The sequence below is a fragment of the Olea europaea genome, chromosome 12 (genome assembly GCF_002742605.1).
Source record: "Olea europaea var. sylvestris chromosome 12, O_europaea_v1, whole genome shotgun sequence".
Lineage (NCBI taxonomy): Eukaryota > Viridiplantae > Streptophyta > Magnoliopsida > Lamiales > Oleaceae > Olea > Olea europaea.
In genome coordinates this window covers 6,197,815-6,219,982 of record NC_036248.1, presented here as the reverse complement: position 1 = coordinate 6,219,982, position 22,168 = coordinate 6,197,815, and the positions used below count along the sequence as shown (strand labels likewise).

The window sequence follows — 22,168 nt, the reverse complement described above, 5'->3', positions numbered from 1 at the left end:
CAAAAAGATTATATGCGTTCTTGTATAATTGCATCCGTCATAGAGATATAGGCTGATGATTTATGATAATAGGTTCAATACATCTCGAGAGAGAGTATTGAATAGATTTGGGAGCATTGATTTGTCAAATCCTTATTGAATTATCAAAATTGTGAAATTATGGTTTAATTAGTAATTATTTGGGGATTCGTGATCCTAGTGCATTCGTTTTACATAGATTTTCATAAATTGACAATACATTTCATTTATTTTTCATAACATTTCGTAATTGAGTCATTCGTTAAGTGAATTTAAGTAATTAGGGTTTAATTTGAAATTAGGGTTTTTCAATTTGGGGATTTCCCCCAAATTAGGGTTTGATTTGAAATTAGGGTTTTTCAATTTGGGGGTTTCCCCCAAAATTAGGGCTTTTGATTCCAAAATTCATTTTAATTCAATTAGTTTCGGTTAAGGCTAAAATAAATAAAATTGAACTACTATTTCTCTGTGGGACGATACTCGGACTTCTAAAAGTCCACTTTATTACTTGTCACGACCCGTACACTTGCGATAATTTAAATCGAAAGAAATATTTCGCGAACAATATTATTTCATTTGGAGAGCATCTATAGATTCAAAGAGTTAAACTTTTGAAGTACTCTAACATACTTTATATATTTAACACTCATATTCCTCAAAAGTATCGATTATTTTTCTTTATCTTTTATTTTACAATTTTGATGGATTTATAGGTAGGAATTTACAAGCATTCTACAGTGCACTCACATGGGGGTCAGCCCCACGCAGGACCCCATTTAATAAAAAATGGCCATAAAAAATGGATCCCACCCCATTGTGAGGTATCTGTAAGAGGTCTGTAAATTTTTACCTTGTACACCCAGTTGGGCCTTGCCCAAAATTCGCAACTCGCTAACCAACCCAACCCAAATCGAGCCAAATAGGGTCGGGTTGGGTAGGTTTAGTTATACGTCGAATCGGTTTTTAATAATTAAAAATTATTGTAAATCGGGTCAATTTATTGGTTTACGAAAGGAAACCCTATTCTCATTTCAACTGAACTCAAGCATGAATATCGGAGAGTGAAAAACTTTCTTCTTCCACTTTTGCAAATCCCAGCCCCCCTTCTCTCCGACGAAATTGGCAGTCATCGATATGAAATATACCCCCCAAGACTTGCACCTTCCCAAGATAAACGAGACTTGCTTTTGGTGCACAAAACAAACACAATGATTTTTTCTTCTCCTAATATCTGTCTGCACCATGACAAATCCTGCTGTCAATGGTGATGGCAGTAGAATACCACTAAGATGTTCTGAAGTGTTATTTTTTTCTTTGATTTTTTTTATTCTACTTTTTTTGGTTTGGGAAAAATAGGTCTTTCCTTGGGATTCTGGTCAAGTTAGTTTTCAAATTTTTCATGTACGGATATTGGAAGAAGTGGTGGTATTTTTCATGACTGTGTTGATCTACTTCAAGGTGGGGTTGGAGAATAAAAACATAAAATGTTGGTTGCTGATGATCCTGAGCATTCGCAAGGTAATTTTTGAATCTTAGGCTGAGTTTTAAAATAATATTATGCTTTCTTGGTTTTTTGAGTTTGTAGGCAGTTGATAATTTTATTGTTGAAATTGAACAAAAAATGGAAAATAAGTGACTCGGACTGAACCGACCCGACCAGAACTGGTTCGGGTCAGTTTCAGAGAGTCTCCAAAATTGAGCGAACCGATTCGAATCGATTTTAGGCCAAAAGCACCTGACCTGACCCGACCCGTTGCCCAGCCCTACACCCAGCAAGACCATTTATTTTAATTATCTTTTCTCTATATTATTTTCCCTTATTGAAATTTTAAACACTTTGAATGCATTTCATTATGGATGATGATTGATGAGTGTAGCTGTCCAAAATTAAAATGTTAACTTAAAAAGTTTATTGAAATATAATTTTAAGGGTTGACTCTTTAAAATAAAAAGTATATCATATTTGAAAAGTTACTTAGAGATGCTCGTAGTCATAGTTTTGCCTAGAGGTGTCAACGAGTCGAGCCAAGTCGAGCGACACATGAGCCGAAACTCACGGAGCTCGAGTTTTTTCAAGGCGGGCTTTTTTTTTGCCCAAGTTGCCCAAGTTGAGCAAAAGCTCGATAAAAAAAATTAAGGTTTGACTCGTATTTTTGGCTTGGGCCTTTTTTTTCCCCCTTCCTAGTTGCCGATTTAAGACGGCTATTTAGTTGTCAACCAGGCAACAAATTGAATTTTATTTTTTTTAATTTTTTTTTGGCTATCCTTTTTTTTAAAAGGGTCGGCCCCACTCGAGCTGACTCCTCGAAATGGGGCTCAGCTCGAGCCTTGGCTCGGTGCCTCTGATCCTCGAGTTGGGCCGCCTCGAACTTTATTCAGGCTAAGTCACATGCGGTTCGAACTGACAAGCCCGGTTGTCATCCCTAGTTTTGCCTTTTATAAATGAAGTATGTTTCTTGTTTTTTTCAATTCTTCTTTATTATTTTACCAATTTTATAATATGTTATCGACACGGATGCTCTTTCTCTTTTTGGGTTTATGAATCTTTCATGACAATATTAACACAATATGTCAAAGTGTGTTTTCTTCCCTGATTAATCAAGGTTCAGTTAGTCCTTGTTAGACATAATCTTTTTGAAAATAATGAGTTTTTGAATAGTAAATTTTTAAAGAATGTGTAATTAAAATGTAGAAATAAGTTTTGGGTTTATGTGAATAATATTTTATAGTGAGGTTACATGGTTGAAAATAAATATTTAAAAAAAAAAGAGTTTTAAAGAATGATTCTCTTCTGAAAATGTGCATGGATCCTTTGCATTTTTTTAGGGGAAATGATGCAAATAGTTCCAAAGCTTTGTTCAAATCGTTTATCGGGAAAATTATAGTAGCGATCCTTAACTTTTTTATTTTTTGAAAATTTTACCCTAATCTTTATTTTGTGTCAGTAGAAGTTCCTAATCTATCATAAATATGCAATTGAGATCCATCTGAACAGAAACCGTCCAAAACACCATCAGTTGATCGAGAAAATTAAGGAATCAACATCTAATAAAACTGTCCAAAAATGCCATCCAAAAACGTATCAATATCCAATAAAATCGTCGCGATAGCAGATAGTTCAAGGAATTTTTTCGATCAACAGACAGTGTTTTAGACGATTTTTGTCCAAATGTACATCGGGTGTATATTTATGAAAGGTTAGGGGACTTCGCTGGCACAAAATGAAAGTTAGAGTAAAATTTACAAAAAAATGAAAAGGTTAGGGATCGTTGCTGCAATTTTCCCGTGTTTATTTTGGTTCAAACCTTGCAAATGTGACACAGTAGTCCTAAATCTTTAACTTCTTTTTTTTTTTTTTTTTTTTATGTAAATGGTCCTTTTGGTACCATTGGTTTTGTGCATGCAATGCAATTGCCTTTTTTTTTTTTTTTTTTTTTATAATTCAAAGGATAGTTTCGTAAAATGGCTTTTTCTACCCAAAAAATCCCAAAAAAAAAAAAAGATAAAAATATTCATCTTCTTTCCCCAACCACCCATTGTCACACCCCCGTCACCACTGGATCATCTAAAACTCTTGCCAGAAAATCATGGATGTCATTTTCTATTGAGCTTAATGTTGAATTTTGATGGCATTCACAATAGAATTAAGAATCATTTTCTATTTGATTAAATGGAGGAAAAACTATTCGTGAAGGCTTGTCAATAAATCCCTTACCCATTCCTATGTCATATTTAAGTTGAAATAAAGGATCCCCCAGGGCACATCTCCAAGTGGTAAAAGGGGAGGGTGGAGAAATCCAACTTTACTTGAGGCTGCTGCGTCAAGGGTTCGAATCCTGAAATATGGATTTGGCTCTTGGGTAAGTGCAAGTGTACAAGCAACCTTCCACCCTGTACCCTTGGAGGCATAACCTGCGATTTACCTCCCTCACGATACTTCAGGGCAGGGGTGGTGGGGGACCCTTAAGGTTAGGATTTAACCTTTTTTTTTTTAAGTTGAAATAAAGGAGAGAGGTGGTGTAGGCCATGGAGGGGAAGGACGGGGATGTGATGGAAGGCGTGGGTGCATTAATGAAAAAGATGAAGAAATATTTATTTTACGGTAATTAGCACAAAACATCCCTACCTTTCGATGTTTTTGTGGAAAACGTCCATACCTTTCATTTTTTGGTAGATTACACCCTTACCTTTACATTTTTTTGCGCAAAACGTCCTTCTGTCAACTCTCCGTTAAAATGCTCCGTTAAATCAAAAAGGTAATTAGCACAAAAGGTCCCTACCTTTCAAAGTTATTGTGCAAAACGTCCCTACCTTTTATTTTTTAGCATAATTAGCAGAAAAGGTCCCTACCTTTCAATATTATTGTGCAAAACGTCCATACCTTTCATTTTTAGCATTTTCACCCCTACCTTTCACCTTTCATTGCAAAAAAGGTCATTCTCATCCATTTTTTCAATAAAATGACGATTTTACTCTCCTATTCAAATAAAACAAAAAGAAAAGAAAAAAATAATTAATTAATTATAATCATAGTTCTAAATCTTTCAAAACATTACAGATAAATCCTAAATTCTCCACTACCGCCACTTTTACAACCCCACCAAGCCACCACCTATAGATCCATATAGCACCACTTTTCGACCACAACACATAGGACTCCACCACCACCAGCGTCGCCTCACTCTCCCCAATATCCTCCTCCATAGTATTGGTCACCAATCTGTCCGAAACAACCACATTTACGATGGTGGAGTCCGGTGGGCATGGTGGCCGAAAGGTGGAATTATGTGGATTTATAGTTGGCAGCTTGATAGGTTGTGAAAATGGTGGTGGTTGAGAATTTATGATTTTTTGTAATTTTTTTAAAAATTTAAGGATTATAGTTGCAATTGGTAATTCATCTTTTCTTTTTGTTTTATTTGAATAGGAGGGTAAAATCGTCATTTTATTGAAAAAATGGATGAGAATGACCTTTTTTGCAATGAAAGGTGAAAGGTAGGGGTGAAAATGCTAAAAATGAAAGGTAGGGACGTTTTGCAAAATAATATTGAAAGGTAGGGACCTTTTGTGCTAATTCCCTTTTTGATTTAACGGAGCATTTTGACGGAGAGTTGACAGAAGGACGTTTTGCGCAAAAAATGTAAAGGTAAGGGGGTAATCCACCAAAAATGAAAGGTAGGGACGTTTTGCAAAATAATATTGAAAGGTAGGGACCTTTTGTGCTAATTCCCTTTTTGATTTAACGGAGCATTTTAACGGAGAGTTGACAGAAGGACGTTTTGCGCAAAAAAATGTAAAGGTAAGGGTGTAATCCACCAAAAATGAAAGGTAGGGACGTTTTCCACAAAAATATCGAAAGGTAGGGATGTTTTGTGCTAATTACCCTTTATTTTATCCTTTTATTTTCTATTTTCTTTGTTTACTTTAATTGTAAATATTTTGATAAAACTAAGGCTATTGTGGTCTTCTCAATAAAAAATTGGTAGAAAATGTTAAAGTATCATTAGCATATCAAATAGATTAAATAGGTAAAATCCAATTAACAAAAGAAGAATTCCAGACTCACATGGGTGAGTAAAATAATCCAAAAAATAATTCACCCACTTTATGCTGTGTGTATTTTGTAAGGTATCTGTAAAAAAAATTGTTCTGTTCGTGTAGCAGAACTCGGAGAATTATATGAGCCTTTTCAATTTCTTGTAATAGGCCATTTAAAACTCTGTACAAATGCCAAACTTTATAAATTATGACTCTCATGTGTAATAGTGATTTTTTGAAAAATGTGTGATTAAAAAATAGGTAAAATTTTAAATTTATGTGTAAAATTATTTTGTCGAGAGAACATGTGATTGAATTGAATCTGAGAAAAAATTGAATTTTAAAATAATAGAACTCAAGTAAAAATTTAATTTTCAATAACCCATTTCAACGAATTTATAAGTACTATACACTTAAATATACTCATTTCTCTAGATTTATGAGTTAAAACCATTTATAAACTTTTCTCAGCGCATTATCGTAACAAAACAATAATTTCCTATATATAATAGTTTTCCAGTATAAAAGTTTTGATAAAGTTGTGCCATCGGTCCCCAATCTAATGTATTGCTAACAATTTAGTCTTCAATCTTCAAATTTTAAGTAAGCTTATTAAAAGCATGCTCTACTTCAAATCCTCAAGCATAGTTTCCAATTGAAAGTAAAGCTTAACTACTCGAAATAGGACACTCGAGGGTCACACGAGCTGCCTCAATTTATAAATTGCATGAGCAACGTTCAGAATTTCTTAATTACCCTCAATAAATAATGGATATTAGCCATTTTGAATAGCATTAAAAATTTCATTTCATTCTCATCGTTTTAAATCACATCAACTTTGTTTATTTGTCAATTTGTTAATATATCATACGTAACATAATTTTGATATACTGTCTTTAAGTGAATTTAATTAAGCTCCCTATTTGATTATCATTATTTGATTTTTTTTTTCTACATACCTATATTTCAACAATACATTCACGTATTAAGATATTCAGCACATAAATTCAAAAAAAATCATACTTTTTAAACATACATTTTCCTAAAAATCATCATTCAAAATATTGTTTTGATCAAATAATGACTATCAAATAGACGCTATCTTCTAAATGCTATTCAAGATGTTGTGGTAATAGTATCTTATTTAATTCGAAAGAAAAAGGAAAGGATCAAATGATGACATATAAAGAATTGAATAATTATGCAATTAAATGAAGAAAGGTTGGGAATGATTTGATCATTTTTAAACATTGAAAATCAACTTGTTACTGAAACAATAGTTCGGGACTAAATTTTGAAATATTTCCAGAAGTATTACATCTAGGATATTTCCCCTTGTTTTTGTCTTAGCCAATTACAGGGACGACTGCCCCCTATATTGATCTGTGAATATTTTTCTTGTACATGTACTTGTTTTCCTGCACAGACTGTATGAAAAATGAGCAATTATGCGGGTACAAAATTGCATTTCACGGAATGACAACAGATATGACACAATAGGGATATTGAGTGATTTTTTGACAATTTTTTTTATCATAACATGGGATTTGCACAATGTGAAATTTCTAGTGCAGTTCCGTGGAATAGTTTTTTGTACAAATATAATAAGTGATATTTTCCTGTGAACTTTGCTACATATACATTAAATTTTACGTGATGAATTATATAGTATCACATATCACTTTATCATTTATCAATTTAAACTTTAAAATACAGTAAAAAATTTTATCCAATCTTTTCCCTTCATATCATTTTTTGTCATCCTTATGTATCATTTTTATCAATTTAAAACACAATGAAATTTTTATCTTCTATTCATTTCCCTGTACAGGTAGTACAGGTCTTAACACCTAAGCACTTGTTTGCTAGGAATTTTAAACTAATTAAAATCAATTTTTTTTACATTTATTTCAGTATTTCAATCGTAATTTTTAAATCATTCTTTTACAAATAGATCTACTTTATCTCTAACGATCAAAAAATCAATTATCAAAATATCTCACAAAAAAGCTCTAACATCGTGCCGTACACGTGCCATGCGCAAAGACCACAGGCCCCGAAGCAAAAGTTAAAAGGACGTTGAGGCACAAACAATCGTCAAACCCTATCTCTTCTTCTTCTTCTCTAAAGAAACTATAATCTTTTTCTCTTACAGATTATCACTTATGGAAATTTGTAGGTTTTTCGATTCAAAGATGTATGGGGCGTCGAATTTCAGCTGAATTTATTCTCATAAATCAGACTCTAGGAACTTGTAACATAATAATTGAGAAAAAAAAATCAAGATTTTGAAGCATATGGAGGGCTCTGTGACCGCATCCGAGGATTTCGGGGCTCCGCCAGAGTCTTGGGAGGTTGCTGATGTCGACGCCAGCATGCGCCGCCTTATGCTGTCTTCTACGAAAAACGATGCTGTTTCTTCTGATTCTTCGAGTAGCAATCGGTCTGAGAAGGGCGATGTTTCTCCTTCGATTGTTGTACCAGAGGATTTGGTGAATTCTGTGGATCAGTTTCTAAGGGAGGCCTTGCAAAATCCTCGTGAACGGCTCTCTGGTTTCTTTTCAAACTTTTTGTCTCTAGCGTGGATTTGTGATTTGTATTTCTTGCTTTCTAATTTTCCAAATTGTATTATGTTTTGAATTTTGTTTATTGCTTAGAAGTTGTACTTAATGATTAACATGTATCTATCTATATCAGCATGATTTTGTCAATTATGTCACGACTTGGGGTTTTTCTCCTAAAAAGTCAACTTTGTTAAGAGAAGTAGTCCAAATCCTTTATAAATTGGTCTATATTTTCATCTTTATTCGGTGTGGGATATTATCCCATTGAGATGATGACTCGTTTGAGTAGATTAATTTTGAAATTTGTATACTCATTTTTGAGTTTTAATAGGATCCAATTGCTCGTTGATGCTTAATGGGCTCCGATACCATGTTAAGACTTGGAGTTTTATCTAAGAGTTTGTTTGGTACAGATTTTAGGCCAATTTTTTAAATCTATTTCACTATTTTAGTCGTCATTTTTGAATTTTTCTCTTACACATAGGATCCACTTTATCTCTAACAGTCAAAAAATCAATTATCAAAATTCCTACCAAACAAGCACTTAAAATGTCAATCTTAAAAGAGGAGTAGCCCAAACCTTTTATAAAATGGTCTATATTTTCATCTTTATTCGATGTGAGATTTTATCGCTTAACAGATTATACATGTAAATGTCTATTCAGTTGACTCAGCTTTCTTGGTAACATGGTTTGTTTATAGACAATATGGTACAAATGAAGTTTTTAGGGTAAACTGCTAATAGACGTGTCTGTGGTTTTAGAGAGGAGGTCTTTATATCTAGTAACACTAACAGATAACATCTATGTGATCTTTTAATTACATAAAAAATATAATAGTAGGAAAATCTAGTTCTCAAGAGAAACATATGAAATAGTTAGTATGATTTATAGGAAATGTCTTTATTAATAGCATATTGAAGATCTATAATGCATAGCTATGTATGATGTAGATCCCATGAACATAGCAACAAAGTTTAAATCCAATTAGCAGCAGAATGTCTAGCAGAACCTCAATTCTTAAAAAAGAGACATTTTGCACGCATTGATGATTACAGGGCAGACCAGTATGGAATTTAGGCTGATAAAAGGTTGCATTTTTCTGCTTGTGTAGGCACATTTTGCGTAAAATGTTTTCATATTAAGTATCCCTATCAGTAAGGGAGGGTACAGGGAGGAATCATGATTTGCTAGTTGGAATTGTTTCACTTGGGTTAGGGTTACTGGGTTAATTGCATGCCTGTGCTGCGGTCCTCGAGGATATCTTTGAATATATTAAATTTGTGAAGGTTACCAGCATCTTATGGGGCCGATTATATGGAAAGAAGTTGTTTCAATAATCTTTTGGGTGATTTGAACAGAAATAAGTTGTAGAATTGTCTGAGGAAAAGAGCAAGTAGTTGTTGATTTACATGACGGGGGAATATTTTTGGTATCTTTAGGAGTTTCTATTGTTATTGACTTAGGAGTGCTAGTTTTCCCTTCTTCTTTTACTGTCCTTGGGCAGATGATTTGTTGTATTCTCGATTATTTTTCTCTTCATCGCATTAGTGTGTACCTTCGCCTCTTGATGGATTTACTTGTGCAACTATTCTTATCAAACAAATTGCCATTATTTTAATGTTTACCTCTATAAGACCTTGAAAACAATGGAAGATATTTGCTCTCTTGCTTCTATTTTTCCTCATTTTTTTGACAATCCTTGGGCATTTCCTATCTGGGGGATAATGGTTTTCCATGCTCCATTTGCAGTTTTACGAATCGAGCAGGATGTTGAAAAGTTCATCCAGGATCCCACTAGAGATCAGATGGAGTTCCAACAGTTGCCTACTTCTTACTTGAGGTTGGCTGCACATCGTGTAGCCCAGCACTATTCATTGCAGTCTATGGTTTTATTGGATAATCAGCCTGATGGCTCTGGTTCTAGAATTATTGTACGCAAAACGTCTAATATTCGCCTGCCTTCTATCCGCCTTGCTGACATTCCTGTTAATCTACCAACAGAAGATGGTCTTGTTAAGTTTGCAATCAAGCAAAGGCCACAGAAAGGGTCACAAACCTTAAGTTCTAATTCACGTTCTTCAAAACCCAGTGGTTCTAAGAGTGTTGAGGAAAGAAAAGAGGAATATAATAGGGCTCGGGCACGAATATTCAGTTCCAATAATTCTAGTGGGAATTCAAATTGGAAACCAGAAAATGAGCACAGGACGAAGGATATTTCCCAGAAAGATTCATCCAGGATATCAAACAGTGAAGAGAGATTTTTTCCAGGAGGTGGGTCTGATCCTATTCGTAGAAGTTTATCTGATTGTTCTACAGTTAGCGGTAGATCACCTGTAAGTAGGACAGAGGAGCCAGTTGGTAGGTTCAAAACTAATAATAAGGTGGCTATTTTTCGGGATCGTGAAGTTGATCGTGTGGATCCTGACTATGACAGGAGCTATGACAGGTGTATATTTGCTCGCTCTCTGACACGTGCACACACAGAGCTAAGTCATGAATATTCTATGTATGAGTGAATTTCCACCTTTCTTTTTGAGGACTCCTGACGGCTAATGGGTCTAGTTACAAAATTTGACAGTTTCGATTAACCTGTGTTGTACTCTTATGGTTTAATTTATTGATCATATATGAAATGTTCATGATACATAATGCAGTAGTTTTTCCCACTAGATGGCATTCTGGTATACAAGAGATTGCTTGATTGTGTTTTGATCTTTCAACTCGTTTTGAATGTTTCTGTCTTGAGCTGGATACGGTGTATTGAGCTGGTTGAAAATGGTCAAAAATATATGTTGTCTAGAAGCAATCTGGAATGATAATTTGATATTTTTCTCAGATATATGCAAAGATTTGATCCTGGTTTTGGATATAACGGCGGCCCATATGCCATTCAGCCCATGTATGCACCTGCCTTGAACTATAACACTGAATTTCCACAGCTTGGATCAAGTCATGGGCCTCCAATCTCTACTGAACACCAACCTTATCCTGTTCCCCAACATCTACCTGGGCCATGGGTTGCACCATCAGCTCCTGCTGGTATTGGGTATGGTCCGCCAGAGACAATGATGACTACATTTAGTCCCAGTCATGTTGGTGCACGCACCAACTCAGCTCTCTACTTGCACTCTGCTCAATATCCTTGTCAACGCTCTGGAATGCCAGTTATCCATCCCCATGAAGCAATTCACCGGCCTTTTCCGCAGGTATGATCAAATTTGATGGTCCTATCTATTTTTGTTGACCTATTTATTGGTGACTGGCAGATTGTTTTACCTTTTATCATATTTACCCCTCCCCACTTGATCCCAACTCCTTTGCCAGGGAGGGAAATAGGAAATCAAGTATGTCAATTGTCAAGTTCAAGTAAGAAAATTTGAAGCATAGATTCTCAAAGCAGTGCCCTTGATTTCTAGTTTGGATTATGGAATACTTGCAAAACTTTGTCAATTGGGCTTCAAAAATGTTATTGGTTTCAAAAATTTTAATTTCTGACATGACACCGGCGCATCAAGGCCACAACAACTCTGTTGTGTAAGCTCTGGAAAAATAAAGTTCAAAGTCATTTCGGTACAAATATGCCGAAGATTTCACCTGCAAAATTCAGAATGAAGCTGAAAATTTATTAATTTAATGGAAATATTGCCCCCCATTAGGCCCCCATTAATTTGAATTATAATGGGAGAAATAGCGTTTTTTGGAAAAATGAGTGGTTGTAAAAGAATGAAATGTTTTCGATTTACGTGTAATATTATTTTATTGAAGATTTTGTGGTTGAAAATAGGAGAGAAAAATTTAATTTAAATTGATGAAATTTAAACCGGGCCAAATGGGGGCACAATAGTTTGAAAGAAAGATATATTAAGTACATTTATAATTTTAAAGTATCTGATCAATGTATGTGTCCATGGGCTACTCTTTTTGAAATTGACCTGCAAATTGTGTGTCTTATCTTGTGATGTCTGTAATTGTACTTCATAGTTAAAGGCCATGGGAGGAATTTGTTATCAAGTGTCGTAATTATGTTTTGGATAGACCATTGTTACACTTCTTTAAGTTGCAACAATGCTCACGATAGAAATAGACAATGGAAGGCTTGTAATATTCTACAGTTGTACTTCTTTCAGTGTGTTATTTGTTAATTCTTCATCCCTGGTTCTTATTAATTATAATTTTTTGTTATTGAACGTCTCTTTTCAGTCTTATCAGCAGCAACATGATGCTAGCTTTGGAATGGCCCAGCCCCGATAAGGGGCTTGGGCCGTGCCTGCATCCTACCAGTAGACTTGTCTTAAATGATGAGGACGCTGCTAGGGCAGCGCATTGCCCCAACTGGACAAGGTGCAGGCATAGGCAACCGAGATGCGCTGAATGGACATTTGGCACCATCTTTGGTCCATCCACGAGTCTCGGTTAAATAGAGCTTTATTCGTGTTCGATGGAGTTAATAGGTGGTATTGCAATTGATTGGACGAGTTCCCTAGGACTCTCCCTTGCACTGCATGATGACGAAAATCAAGACTGGAAGTGAAATCATAGCAGTGTAGGTGACTCATAAGTTGGGCAAAGGTATATTTTCAAGACCATTGTCTGATTCAATTGTTTTAAGTTTAGGATGTGTAGCTCTGCTTGAAAAGTTGACTTACAAGTGAGTTCTGACTTGATCTACTGTCAACAGTTGCTTTCAGAACTTTTTTAGTTGAAGAAAAAAGCTATTTGTGTTTGGAAACAGACATTTACAATTTTTTTTTTTTTTTTGGGAAGTGTTGCCAAATACGCTCTCGTATGTGTGTGTGTAATGATCGTCTGAATAGCTTTCTTTATTTTGTTATGATACCAGGAGCAGGTATAATACCAGTGTGCCCAAAAAATGATTATTGCCTGAAAGATGTCTTGAAGAAGAAGAGCTATCTGTTTGGGCCTCGGAAACCATTACTTCTTGGCTAACTGTGATTGTGTGTCTTCGACTATGTCAACTGTCCCAGTAAATGTAAAGCTGCTACTTGAAATAGCGTACTATCCAAACCAAACCTTCTATAGCATAGTACCTGAAGTGTTTCTGCTTAGGTTTTTTTGATAATTAAACAGCATCTTGGTTACTTAACAATTGTTACCATTTTCTTGGGCAAATTTCGTGTAATGCTAATTCTGCAATATAGTATGCCTTGAGTCATTAATAAATAAAAGGGAAAATTGTAGCAGCAGTTCATAACTTTTTTATTTTTTACAGACTTTACCCCAACTTTCATTTTTGTTAGTGGAGGTTTCGAAAATCATCCAAAACACAATTGACCGAGAAAATTAAGGAATTAACATCCAATAAAATCGTTCAAAATATCGTCAAAAAATGTATCAACATTCAATAAAATTGTCGCGATGATAGATAATTCAAGAAATTTTTACAGTCAAAAGATAGTGTTTTGGAAGATTTTCGTCCAGATGGATTACATGTGTATATTTATGAAAGGTTGGGGATCTTAGCTGATACAAAATGAAGGTTAGGGTAAAGTGAGCAAAAAAAAAAAAAAAAAAAAAAAAAAAAGGTTAGGAATTGTTGCTGCAATTTTCTCTAAATAAAATGCTGTTTTGAGGGTATTGTGTTTGCTCTGCTTAGTGTTGGTATTCAAGAGCGTGGTGGTAATGTTGACATTGAAATAGCTGGTAAAAGTAGTTACTTGCCATGGGTTAATTGACTGTTACAATTTTTATTATATGGAGCAAGCATATGTGCTGCGGTTTGCTCGAAGAACTTTGAAGAACGGCTAGAATTTAACCTGCACGCAATCCCAACTCAGGCCATACATAGGACACAGCCACACCTACAATATACAACAACAATTTTAGAAGCTCACATTCCCTCATGCTACTTGATTTTTCTGATAAATTGATAAGTGCGGGTGAAGATTTTCGTACATCTCATGTGTGGATCTTTAAAGAATCAATGGGACTAAGAAGAACCGTCATGCAGGAGGCTATTAGGGAAGACAGTTCAAGTGATTCATCAAAGTGAGGCAAGGAAGTATACAGAACTAAAGCGTAAGAAGAGTCAACCAATCTCTACGTACTACAACAAGGTTTGAGCTTAAGTTTTCTTTTAAATTATTTATTTATATGCCCATATGGAATCCATGTCTTAATTTTCATAAATTTTCACAAATTTCGCAACTTCCTCAAATTGGTATCGGGTTTAGAGAAGGTCTTTTGGTCAAGGGATACCATCATAGTCAAATAAAGACTATTCCAGAAGTTATTCTGAATAAACCAATTGAAAGACAAATTGAACGTGTTAATGAGCAAATACTTCATGAATTGAGGAGTCTCTCTTATCAAAGGATTCTAACAGGATTAAGATCCTTTAATAATGAATCAAAAATCAAGATAAATTATTCTTCAAATTTTATCTTGGTTATGAGCAAAACAGAATCAACAATTCAACTTGAAGGAATAAAAATTCTTTGCAATTTTGAAAAGAATTTTTATCATTTGCCAAATGTTCCTACAAATTTTCAAGGACAATTATGCAAAGCATTGAAACAAAGTCTCAAAAAATATCATGAATGCCAATGATGCAACAAAATTGAAGACCATGAAAAAGAAAAAGGCTCATTACAGATAGAAGAAAATGAGTCAAGTGGAGGTATTGCTGAGAGCAAAAGCCAAGAAGACCAATCAGAATAATGGATGAAGCATCTGCTTTTTCAAAAGAAAGGAAGTGAAAGGCATCTACTTTTTGAAAAGAAGGAAAAGGCATCTGCTTTTTCAAAAAAGAAGAGACAATTGTCGTATCACTTTATAACTACTTTTGCTTTATGCAAAAGAAAAACTGTCGATATAGACAAACGGACTAATGACAAGAAAGAGGATTCTTTCCAATCTGCTATAAAAGGAAAACTTTGCAAACGGAGAAGAGGATGAAAAATTTAGAAAATTTTTTTTCTTTATCTAGAAATAAATCAAATGTATAGCTTTCAAGGCTAAAATTTTAAAGACAGTGGATCCATAGTGGATCTTATAGATAAATAAGTTTAAGAGTATCTTTTTCTTAAACCTTCTTACTTGAATAAAACTTTATGTTTTAATCATATTTTCAGACACTTTTATTTTTATATACAAATTCATGTACGAATCCTTAAAGAATCAATGAGACTAAGAAGTACCGTCAGGCAGGAGGCCATTAAGGAATACAGTCCAGGTGATTCATTAAAGTGAGACAATGAAATATACAGAACTAAAGTGTAAGAAGAGTCGACCAATCTCTACATGCTACAAGAAGGTTTGAGTTTAAGTTTTCTTTTAAATTATTTATTTATATGCCTATATGGAATCCATATGTCTTAATTTTCATAAATTTTCACAAATTCCGCGCCTTCCTCAAATTGGTATCAGAGCCATAAAATATGAGAAAATTCATAACAAATAAATTACCTAAAGAAGTAAAAACTTCTAGATATAGGTTAACACATAGATTTTATATAAATCTAATAAATAACAGATTAACCATTAGAAAGTTAAAAGAATATTTAGATTATACATCTTTAAAATAATTATGATTGATTGTCATAATTGTAATATACAAATACTTATATTCACATATGAATATGAAATTTACAAATATTATCAAGACAGATAAAATTATAAATTGTATACAGAAAAACCAAGAAATACAATAACTATGACAAAATTACATATGATTAATGCTTTACAGAAACATGAATACAGTGTTAAAACTTTTATTTTACATTATATTACTTGTCATTATTAAAATGGAAGTTGGAAACCATAATAATGATAAAAATGAAAATATGGATGAGTTCTGTGAGTAGATTGAATCACCGGGAAATTTCTCAAAAGAAATTAGCCTAGATATGTAAGACAAGACTTACAATAGAACCTAAGGAGATTTTTTCTCAAATAGGTTTCTTGGATTGATTTATGAACAGAAAGAGACATATATACTATGGTTTATCTCCAAAAGAATTTGTCATACATGTACAACATATATATGGTAAGATAGGAATTTATTTACTTACCAAACAAGACATAAATAAAGCCAAACAAAATATAGATCTTGATAATAGCAAGAATCTCTTTTGGGTTACTATAAGAGCAATTCGAATTCAAATTCGAAGCACCTTATCTGATAAAATTTATCAACCCATTTCAATGAGTTTGATTGATGAAAGAATACAAAATCCTACAAAAGGATATCTAGGGTCCCTTGAAGGAAACCTAGCATGTGGAGAATTGATATTTACAGTTTATCCTAGACTTTTAGTAAGTGTACGTGATCAAAACTTTGATGGAATACTTTTTATACCTAGGTATGGAAGAACAGATTCAGTCAAAGACAATAATGTACATTTTTCAATATCATATCTTGTTAGTTATGCTATTCATAATCAACATAATATGACTATTGTCAAAGAACCAAAAGGAATAAAAATTGACCCTTTATTCTCAGATTACCTTGAGCATAAAGAAACGGAATTTGAATAGTTAATACAACCATTTAGAAAATATTTGAAAATTAATTTTAATGACCAAAGAACATTAATTAAAGAATAAAAACCACTTCTTACTAGAAGTTTATCTTTAAATAGAAAAACACTTCCAAATGTTAAATGGAAGGATAAACCAGAAACCAGTCAAAGTAGACAATTAAAACAATTAAGTCAAACAGTTAATGACATAGCAAAAGTCATTTATGGAGAATAGTAAAATAATATGTCTATTTCAGATATATTAAAAGAAATCAAACAGTTAAAAGAAAGTATTGAAGAAATTAAGATTAATTTTAAAAATCTTCAAGAAAATACAGAAAAATCTATGGAGAAACACTTTGCTGTACTTATAGCAGGAGTTAAAACTAATAATCCTTCTCATAAGAAAATTCCAAAAATTACATTAGGAATTTTTGAAAAAATGGAAGAAAATTTAGATAATAAAACTAAGGGAAAGACTAAAGGAAATATTGATATTAACTTTTTAAGTTGATATGGCAAATTTCAGGGAAAACCATGAAAACATTTATGAGACTAGTTATGATCTAGGGCTCTTAAATGTTCCTCTTGCTTTTGAAGATACAGAATTACAGAAAATTGTAAATATTGTTAAAAACATCAACATTGGAAACAATGAAACAATAATGACAATAAAATCTGACGATGAAGAGTTAAAACTCTCTGAACCAATGGATGATAATGAAAATATATCAGATCATGATTCTGATGAAGAAATTATTATTCATGAAAGATTCAATACCAATAGGGAACCTATCATTGTTATAAGGGAACCCAAACAAGAGCAATGAATTAGTCTTCCAGAATCAACAAGTTATAATCCAAAAGGAGAGGGAAAAAGAAATGAAGGAGATAATAATCCTAGACCCATTCCTATGAATGAATCATTTGATCAAAATCCTCTGCAATCTGATTATGTTCCAAAAAGAAGTAACCAGCAAGTTACAATTCTAGATTTAGATTGTACCATGGAACCTGAGAAACTTATTGATGCATGGTATAGCCATATTATGGTAGCCATGATAGTTAATAAGGAAATCATTAAAAACGAATCTAATTCATGGAACTATGTTTTAGCAAGCACTAAGGGAAATGTTAGATCATTCCTAGAAAAGTTTAATTACAATGTAAAGAATATTATATGGAGTGATTCTCAATATAATATTCCACAATTCATTAAAAGAATTGTAGAACAATTATACAAACAATTCACTGGTCAAACTTATGAAATTTTTAAAAGTGAAAGAACAACAATAGAAATTGCTGATGCACTTAATCACTTAAAAAAAAATTCTATTTGTGATATGTGTTATTTCGAAAATTACGCTTGTGAATTTTAAAAATACTTTTATTTTTGTCCTGAAGATAAATGGACTGAATTAATTGAAAATTTTATTAGAAAACTTCCCGACCCTTTTAATCATGAGGTTATAGAACTTTTTAATAATGCTATAACAAGACAAGAAGAACACGTTGATCAAAACCTCAATATAAAAATTGATAGTTCCTTAGGATTAACAATTATACTTACTAGAAATCTTCTCGCTGACAAATGTAAAGAAAATATTTTAGTAAGAGACAGTAGGCAAGCAATAGCCAAAAATCCTAAATTCTGTTGTGATGCATATCTCATAGAATACCAAGACAATATGGATGCATACCATCCAAAAAGAAAGAAAAGAAGAGAAAATCTTTTAAAAAGAAAAATTATATTTTTAAAAGATATAAAAAATCATATAAAGAAAAAAAATTCAAAAGAAGAAACTTTTTTAAAAAATCACGAGGAAGGGAAAAATATGAAAAACAAAAACAAAAATCTATGGATAAAAAGAAATTTTGTCCTCAAAAGAAGAAGAACTGTAGATGTTGGCTCTGCAATGAATTTGGACATTATGCTAATGAATTTCCAGCAAAACAAGAAAATGAAGAAAGGATAAAACTCTTAAGTACATTTCAAAATAAAGGTTTTTACCCAGTAGAAGACTCTAGTGATACAGAATCATAGTATTATTTAACTACTGAATCTGAATATTCAGAAACAGAAACATCTGAGTATGAGTAGTAAAAGTATTACAAATCCTAATTCTATCTATATTTCTATAAAATTAAGTTTTGAAGGATATAGAAAAATTAATATTCATGCTTACATTGATATTGGAGCTTCAGTATGCACTGTAAGTAAATGGATTATACCTAAACAATTTAGGGTTACATCTGAGAAAATCTTAAAACTTAATATTGCAGAAAAATCCGAAATCAAGACTTCTAAGGTAGTAAAGGGTTTAAACATTGAAATCAATGGATATCATAAATCCCAATGGAAAACCTTTTATTTTAAAATACCTACAGTATACTAATTAGAAACTGGTATTGATTTTATGATTAGAAATAACTTTTATTAGTTAGACCATCCATTCATAGAAGAAATTGAATCTATAAGTTTTACACTTAGTGGTAAAAGTTTATGGATTCCAAAACAAAGAAAAGCTTTAGTTATGAATACCTTAAAAGAAAAATTCTTGAATACAATGAAAATTGATAATAAAAAGAAAAATTTCAAAGAACTTCAAGGCGAAAATATTGCTCAAAAGAGGTATATTTTTATTACTAATGAAGAAAAACAAAGTTTCAATATCAATTCTCAAAGAGGGGAAATTTTAAAACTTTTGGAAAAATGTTGCTCAGAGAATCCTTTAGACCTTCAAAAGAATAAAGGAAATATGACAGCAACTATTGAGTTACTTGATGAATTCAAAACAACTATTGTTAGAGCTAAAATAATGGCTTATAATTCTAAGGATAGAGAAGAATTTGCAAAACAAATAAAAGAATTGATTGAATTAAAATTAATCGAAGCTAGTAAATCTCAATTCTCTTCACCAGCTTTTATGGTAAGAAAAGAAGTTGAAAAGAGACGTGGAAAAGCAAGAATGGTAGTTGATTATTCTCAACCCAACAAAATTACTAAAACTGAGGGATATTTAATTCCAAATATGCAAAGTCTTTTACAATTAATAAAAGGAAATAAATTATTTTCATCATTTGATTGTAAATCTGGTTTTTGGTAAGTGATATTTGATCAAGAAGCAAGACATTTTACAGCTTTTAGTTATCTACACGGACATTATCAATGGAAAGTAGTACCATTTAACCTAAAACAAGCACCAGGTATTTTCCAAAGACATATGGATAACATTTTTAAGAAACATAACAAATATTGTTGCGTTTATATTGATGACATTTTGGTATTTTCAGATACTAAAGATGAACATGAGAAACATGTGATTAATGTTTTGAAAGATGCAAATAATACAGGAATTGTGCTATCTGAAAAGAAAGCAGAATTATTTAAAGAAAAAATTGGATATCTTGGGTTAAATATAGCTAATGGCTATAAACAACTTAAACCTTATCTCCTTACCCACATTAAAGAATTTCCAAATGAAATTCAAGATAAAAAACAATTAATGAGATTTCTTGCATGTCTCACTTATGCTGAATCTTTTATCAAGGACTTGACAAAAATGAGAATGTCACTCCAGAAAAAACTCAAAAAAGATTTTAGATAGATTTGGACTAAGGAGGATAATCTTTATGTTGAAAAAATTAAATCTAAAATAAAACTCTTGCCTTCATTATATCATCCTAAAGAAGGTGATAAGATGATAATTTAAACTAATGTCTCTCAAGAACATTGAGGAGTAGTTTTAAAAGCTCTTGATCTTCAAGATCAAGCAGAAGAAAAATTATATGGATATGCTTTTGGAACATTTTCAAAGGCAGAAAATAATTATCATATAAATGAAAAAGAAATTTTTGCCATGAAAAATGCCATAACAAAATTTAGACTGTATATTATTTTTGATAAGTTTATTATTAGAATTGATTCAAGTACTTATAATTCATTTCTGAAACATCAGGTACATCCAGATTACAAACAAGGAAGACTTGTCAGATGGCAAATGTGGTTTAGCCATTATGATTTCAAAATCGAAATTATTAAAGGAAAAAATAATTCTTTAGCTGATACATTAACTAGAGAATTTACAATTACAGGTAAAAATGGCTAACATTGAAGATCAAATTGCTGATCTGAAAATGCAAATTGAGATGGAAGAAATTGAAATCTCAACTAAGCATCAAAAGGTAAAAATTCTGATAAAAAAAAAAAGTAAGATAGGCTTCTTAAATTTCGACAAGAATCAACTTCTGTTTCAACGGAAGAGAGTGATGTCACTCAAAAACAACAAGATCAACCCCAAACAGGAGAAATCAAAATTAGCAAGATTAATGGCGATGAAAATACATTCTTGAGAAAGACACTAAAAAAAAGCATTTTCAAGCTCAGTGTTCTAAAGAACATAAGGGAATTCAAATCCCACAAAAAAAGCCAAAAGCTCGAGGGCCAAAAACCCAAATACAGACAAGAGAGCATATAATGCCTCAGTGTTCTTAAGAACATATGAATATTCAAAACCCAAAAGAAGAGCTAAAAGCTCAAGAAAATTTTGAAAATTTACCACTTGTTGGTATTAATACATCTCTTGCAGGAACAAAATTTTATGTGATCTTTGATGGACTACAAAGAGGATTCTATACCAACTGGGTTCAAGTTGAACCACTTGTAAAAAACAAGTCATATAAACATAAAAGCTTTAAAACCTATACAAAAGCCCGAAAGGCCTTTTTAGACCATTAATCCATTATGAAACTAAAGGTGATAGCCCAATTCCATATAAACAACTTTTTGAATATGACAATATTTATTTAAAACCAAACTATTGTCAAAACCAAAATTCAAGGGCAAGACCCAAATGACCAACCCAACTTTTTAGACCACCACCAAGTCAAAACAAAAGAATCAAAATGATTTCTTTTAAGGATGCAGTTAAATCCTATTCAAACATTGAATCCATTCCAAATAGATTTAGAAGAATTGGAAAAATCTTTAAACAACAAGAAAGTCCATTCTTTAGTGGGATTACAATGAATGATTTTCTTCAATTTGAGGAAGAAGCCAGAATAGTGGGAGTATCTGCTCCAAAAAAGCTATTATGGGACAATTGAAAAGAAATTTGATCAGTTCATTTTCTTTGAAGGAGCTGATCCTACAATGGTACATACAACATTTCATTGTGGATTAATCAAAATGATAATCCTTAGCGATATAATGGAAGAAATCAAATTGGTTGATAATAATTTATTAAAAACTTGGATGGATTTTAAGAAATTCGTTATTAAAGACCAGAAATTACAAATGATGTTGAAGATCAACAGTACAATTCCTTTTTGGAATGAAGAAGGTCTCCTGATCAAGGGATATCATCATATTCAGATAAAGAAATTGAATCTATAATCTTTTACCTCTTAGGACAGCCACACCTACAATATACAAAAACAATTTTAGAGGCTCATGTTCCCTCACGCTACCTGATTTTTCTGATAAAATGATAATTGCGGGTGAAGATTTTCATACATCTCATCACCAATTACACAATAATTGCCTTCCAAGATAATTTTTTTTTTT

The 22,168-nt window shown here is 32.5% G+C and overlaps 1 protein-coding gene across 1 annotated transcript; it reads left to right on the top strand.

Moving 5' to 3' along the window:
- Positions 1-7,645: 7,645 nt before the first annotated feature.
- On the top strand, positions 7,646-13,326 carry LOC111405374. The gene is made up of 5 exons (XM_023034208.1): positions 7,646-8,109; positions 9,872-10,568; positions 10,959-11,328; positions 12,323-12,691; positions 12,963-13,326. The coding sequence occupies exons 1-4, from the start codon at positions 7,854-7,856 to the stop codon at positions 12,371-12,373; spliced, it is 1,374 nt and encodes a 457-aa protein (XP_022889976.1). The 5' UTR covers positions 7,646-7,853; the 3' UTR covers positions 12,374-12,691; positions 12,963-13,326.
- The last annotated feature ends 8,842 nt before the right edge of the window (positions 13,327-22,168 follow it).